This window comes from Phaethon lepturus, unplaced genomic scaffold (genome assembly GCF_000687285.1).
Source record: "Phaethon lepturus isolate BGI_N335 unplaced genomic scaffold, ASM68728v1 scaffold34357, whole genome shotgun sequence".
NCBI lineage: Eukaryota > Metazoa > Chordata > Aves > Phaethontiformes > Phaethontidae > Phaethon > Phaethon lepturus.
Genome location: NW_010550578.1, coordinates 2,054 through 8,138, shown reverse-complemented (window position 1 = coordinate 8,138; position 6,085 = coordinate 2,054). Strand labels below are relative to the sequence as shown.

Here is a 6,085-nt window from a genome sequence, read left to right as displayed (position 1 = left end):
GGGTGGGGGGCCGAACCGTGACGTTTGCACGCCCGGGTTGTGCCGGTGCTGCACTCGGAGAGGCTTGCACAACCGTTCACATGTGCTCTGCGGGCCCGCAGCCGCTGAAGCAGAAATAAGCAGCTATTTTGGGGCAGATCAAACTTCATGAAGAGGCTCAGTGCATGCACACAAACACAAAAATCAAACCAAAACACAATGGTGAAAAGGAAAAAGAAAATAAATAATCAAACAATTTAAACAATAGGGAAAAAAATAAAAAAGAAAAAGAAATTGAGAAAAGGAAAAAAGAAAAAAGAAAAAAGAAAAAAGAAAAAAGAAAAAAGAAAAAAGAAAAAAGAAAAAAGAAAAAAGGGAAAGGGAAAGGGAAAGGGAAAGGGAAAGGGAAAGGAAAAGGAAAAGGAAAAGGAAAAGGAAAAGGAAAAGGAAAAGGAAAAGGAAAAGGAAAAGGAAAAGGAAAAGGAAAAGGAAAAGGAAAAGGAAAAGGAAAAGGAAAAGGAAAAGGAAAAGGAAAAGGAAAAGGAAAAGGAGAGAAAGGGGAAGGGGAAGGAGAAGGAGAAGGAAAAAAGGAAAAAGAAAAGGGAAAAGAAAAGGGAAAAGGAAAGGAAAAGGAAAAGAAAAAAAGAATAATAAGAATAAGAATAAGAATAAGAAGAAAAAAGGAAAAGAAAAAGGAAAAGGAGGAAAAAGGAAAAAGGAAAAAGGAAAAAGGAAAAAGGAAAAAGGAAAAAGGAAAAAGGAAAAAGGAAAAAGGAAAAAGGAAAAAGGAAAAAGGAAAAAGGAAAAAGGAAAAAGGAAAAAGGAAAAAGGAAAAAGGAAAAAGGAAAAAGGAAAAAGGAAAAAGGAAAAAGGAAAAAGGAAAAAGGAAAAAGGAAAAAGGAAAAGGAGACCATTTGCTGCAGAAAGGTTTTAGCTTGTACACAGCCTAATTAATGCACTGAGAGTGATGGAGAGTCTATAAATAGCATTTTTCAAAACAAACTGTCAAGCCACAGTGTCTGTGTGACCTTTCCAAATAATGCCCCCAGCAAGAGAGCCAGACTGGCCCTTTGTCATCGCAAGATAACGTGTCTCTGGGGCAACTTGGGTTTTGCGTCCATGCAAGGCTGGGCTGCTGCTCTGCTGGCCATTTATTGGAGAGGAGGGAGGAGAAAGGGTCAGCGAGGGAGAAAATGCAGCTTTGGAAACCCAAGCCCTGAGCTGTTCCCTTCAGGTTTGTGAGGAGGAACTTGGAGATCCATGAGAAGTTTCAGCAGAGCCTCGCTCTCTCCTACGTATGGGGAAAAGGATGATCGGTCGCAGGGGAGAAGGCTTTGAAGTCTTGAAATAGCTTGCATGGTTGGAGGCTTCCCCGTGAGGGATCTGAAAGCTTTTGGCATTAGCAATGCACCCAAATTCTTGTTGCCTCCTTGAGAAAGGTGTTATCACGCAGCTTCACTGGCATGAGAGGTTTCTGTGCATGTGCCTGTTGCAAGGTGTCTACAATGGATGTGTTCATGTACAAGCACCATCCTGCTCCTCTTAGAGGTAAAATAATGCCATGGTCGCACTTTTGCTTTGAAAAATAGCACAAATGTGTGAACATCTTCAAGAACAAAGTGGCTGTGTATTCCAGAAAGTAAAACGCAAAACGTAGTTTTGATCATGAAGTGATGGACATAAGTACAAATAAATGAAACCAAAAAAAACACAAAAAAGAAACAAAAAGGAGAGAAGGAGAAAGAAAGAGAGCAAATATAGCAAGGACAAAAAGTTTCATATGCTGAAAAAATGTTATGATCGCCTCTTATCCCCTTCTCCACATAGATGTTAGAAACACTGCACACTTTGGTGAACCAGAAGAAAAGCTCTCTCTGCTCCAGCCAGCGAGACTTGCCATCTTATGACGAAAGTGACTCTTCCCGTCTCAGCCTGTCTCCCCACTGAGAAACAGAGTCGATAATACTTTCTTGGCCTATTTGATCAAGTTGGGTCATGAGTGACTCTCCAGCAGAGAAGCCGTCGGGGCTGCTAGGAGTGACAGCTTTGCAGATAACGCTAGCAGCCCGGAGGCTTTGATGGCAAGCCAAATACATCTTGGCTCAGAGCTGCTGTCAGGAAAGTTAAAGATACCAGCTTGGTTTGCATAGGCTGAGTGCCGGTTTGATGGCTTAATAGAAATGATTCAACCAGTCCTCCCGTCATGAATGGAAGGTCTTTGCAACCACCCCACGGCTATGGAGCCAGGCTGAGACTGTGCCAGGGTCCCCCAGAGGACCGTCAGTTGGTTTAGAGCCATGCTAGGATGGTCGTGGGGCGAATGACCAGTCGCAGCACGTGTTGGCCGGGTGCACTGAACTATCAGTTACTGTTGCTGAAAACGGGTCCAGCTTTCCGTTTCAGCGCGGCACGGGCTGGTTCACCCAGGTAAGCGTGTGCTAGAAAAGCATGCCTTCAAACCACACAGCTGCTGGCGGCGCGTCGGCCTCCTTGCTGCTGTCACCAAGAGGAGCACCATGAGACCCCACTGGTGGAGATGCAGAGGACTGAGGGCCGGGACTCTCGCATCTCCCAGCCGGCCAGCAAGCCCACGTGTGTCAGTGGGCGACATGTCTCCTGGGACACCCAGGCTTGCCCTGGGAGAATGCTTTCTGCCTTGTGTTTTGACACAGTGCATGCTTTTGTGGGTAATTTCTGCTTCCCTCATAAAATCGTATCAAACCCAAACTCATAATTTTTTTATTAGGAAATCAGCATTTTGGGCAATTCCCTCTAATCTTCCTTCCCCCTCTTACTTTGGTTGGCAATGCCCATTTCTGATGAAAAGTCAACCTTTTCGGTAGAAGCAACCCCTCCTATTTCCAGTTAAGCTCCAAACCACATTTCTGATAGCTTTCCTTCCAAACTCAGTTCCATATTCGGGGAACAACAATAAAAACAACAAAGGGCTTTGATGCTGATCTTGAGACACCTCAAAAGACCTCAACTTCCAGAGCATGCTTAGCTCCCACCCCTGAAACTCAGTCCTATTCGAATTACGGTTAGTAAAAAAACAAGTGAAAAGAAGAAGTTGCAATTCCTCTATCAGATGAAACGGCCTCCAAGAGAGGCCGATTCCATGTGCAGCTGCAGGTTGTTATAATGCCTGAGGACAAACACCCAAAACAACCAGCTCTCTCCACCAGTGGCACTTAAATCCAGCTGTGAACAGCTGGATAAATCCAGCTGTGATCTATCTCATGCAAGCGAATAACAGCAGCTGTAGCAATAGAGCTGTTGAGTTTGGGAACCACCATCATGGGCCATGGCTTTGCTGTGCCGGGAGCTTTAGAGGTGCAGGATTAAAGGTAAGTTTTGACCCTATAGAGATATAGAGCCAGCCTTAAAGACATCATGAGTGCTTAGGGAACCACAGTAGAACAAATGAGAGACTCACATGAAGGAAAAACCCACCCCAAGTGAGAAGTGGATTGGTGATGCTGACATTCGATTGATGTCGAATCCAGAGGTACATACTGCTTGCCTGACTGTGTTATCTCTATTGAGCTAAATAATGTCAGGAGGAATTAGGCTTTTGTTAACGATTAAAAAAAAATAAAAAATCGGAGGCAGCAGTGGGAAAACTGACAACTGTGAAAGAAATTGCGCAACACTGAGATCAGAAAAAAAAAAGGCAAGGAATGCAAAAAAATACAAACAAACAAAAAAATAACCACAACTGAAAGAAAAAGGTTTTTATTTTACATTACATGCCACACTTCCGTAGTCAATCATTTTGCCTGATTGAACTTGAATTGCTCCCACAGGGTATAATTCAGTTCTTTGATTTTTGTACGTGTTTGAATTGTCTGGATTTTGTGCTTCTTCTATCAATTCACTTGAATTGCCTTCTTTCATGAGAATGTCTCATATCTCAAAGATCTTGCATGCTTCCTATCAGCCCATTTTGACACATAGGACAGAGTCAGACATAACATCATTTCTGGAAACTCAGGCACCGGTAGAGCAAAATAAGATATTTCCCAGAATGTCAGTGTGAATATTGCTCCAAAACTGGAACTGAACCTAACAAACCAAAATATTTTTGAGAGCTGAAAATGGCTAGCATGGTACTTAATGCATTTTTTAGCATCTTTCTGTTTCTGCCTTCTGGCATGAAGCAGAAGTAAAAGCTGCCTCCCTGAATATAGCTTCTGTTGTGCTTCTCACCAGAGTGAGAAGGTTGATAAAAACCCCATGAAGAACTGGCAACGTCTGCTTGGTTGTGGAGGTAGGAGAGCACAGCCGCTTGGAAATGTGCCATGAAAACAATTTTACAACAGAAAGCATGGTTTCTGGAAAAATGGTACTCCACAGAAACATATCCTAATTCACATGGTTGAAGAGCTACACCTCTCACAAATTTGATCTCCACAACTAATGTCAATTTTGAAGAACATTTTGATGTTGCAGGAGTTCCTCTCTTTGCCCCATGGCAGAGACCCTCCATCATCATCCGCAATACCGCAAGGATCGAAGTCTGCCATTCCACCCATCTTATTTATGTGCCACCCCACTTTTCTCTCTCCTCATGCCCTGCCTCCCCTAATCCCTAGGGGAGCTTTCGCTTTCACCCATGTGAGGAACTTCTGCATGGTGCTAACTGCTTTCTTCCAAGCCTCCTCTATTTTTTGCCATCTTCTAATTTTCAGTCTCTCTCTGCCCTTAATCTGCAAAACTTCTTTGCCACAAATATATATAGATTGCTGACGGAGGCTGGGCAGAGGTAGCAGAGGGCTTCGTGCTAAAAGGCAATCATCTACCAAAACGCCATCTGCGACCTGCAGATAATTGCAGAGGTGGATGAAGCCAAGAAACAGCCTCCAAGCAGTGGCTCTGTGCACCCTTATTTTATACTCTTTCCTTTCTTCTCTTTCTCTTTGTAGTCTCTCTGGGTTCTCTGATGCCTGCTATTTCTTCTGAAATTTCCAGCTGGCTGGATATACCATCAACAAGTTGTCACGCTGCAGACAGGGCAGCAGACAGAGAAATCTCATGCAGTTGATGTCTCAGATCTCACTTTGCTCAACCAGTGAAAAAGGAGTGCTTTTCCCTCTTAATTTCTTTGATGAGCAGGGGAAACTGGCAGCTACAAACAGTTAGTGATGTAAACTGAATCTTCCGAAGCACGCTGATAAACTCCCTGCCTGGCAATGCTAAAGATACAGAAACCGCACGCCTGTTACATGACGGCTTGTTCTCAAGACCTGCTGCTGGGGGACCACCACTTTGCAAAACCCCACGGGAAGGCGAAGAAAACAGCAATTGAGCTAAGAATCTTACCTTGTACAGAGGCTTGGTTTAGATGAGAGATGTTGATAAATTGTCTGCCCTTTGATAGAAATAGAAAAAAAAAATAAGACATTTATTACTTTGCTGTGTTTGCAGGAAGACCTGCTCTCAGCTTCACAGATGGGTGGAAATCTGATCTGGAGCCCACTGTAGTCAGTCAACAATCCCTGCATCTGGCTCCATATGTGTCGTGATACTTTTGGCACATTTTGCCATGATGTGTTCATAGCTGTCTTGTCTGTCAGCTTGAACAATCCTTGGTTCCCCTCTAAATAAAAGCATCAATCTGCTACCCGCTCATTTAGACCCTGGTCTCTCTACCTCTTGTTCACTGATGCCAGATTTCGGGTCAATGGGGAGACATGAATGGTCCCATTGAGAAATGACAATTGCAATATTATTTGAGGCAGAAAACCAAGGATACTCTTTGCAGTAATTGTCCCAAGGCTCTTGGAATATCCTTTGCTCAGGGGTATGTTCAAAAAATGGAGGCAGTGATTATATTAGCAAATTAAACAGCAGCAAAGTACTGCAACTCATGTAGGCATACTTTTAAAACGTTGACATGGTCCATAGTTTGGTTTGGCCCAGACCCTGAGAGCAGCCAATTGACCACAGACCACTCCTAATCTGCAGCTGGGATGCAATTACCTTGTTTTGTGGGCTAAGAGTTTAACATCATGGAAATGTCCAGGTGGGCTCTGCTGGCCTCTACGCAACTTCAAACACCATTCCTGTGATCAGTCCAAGGTACAGTACCTAGTGACTAAAGTTG

General features: G+C 43.6%; 1 protein-coding gene across 1 annotated transcript in view; it reads right to left on the bottom strand.

Moving 5' to 3' along the window:
- Positions 1-1,056, bottom strand: part of LOC104623492 (tyrosine-protein kinase Blk-like) — a gene marked incomplete at its 3' end in the record, with an annotated part of 4,354 nt that extends 3,298 nt beyond the window's left edge. The window contains exon 1 of the mRNA XM_010290594.1: positions 1,018-1,056. Coding sequence (XP_010288896.1) covers positions 1,018-1,056 — 39 coding nt within the window. The remainder of the gene's footprint in view (positions 1-1,017) is intronic.
- Between the last annotated feature and the right edge of the window lie 5,029 nt (positions 1,057-6,085).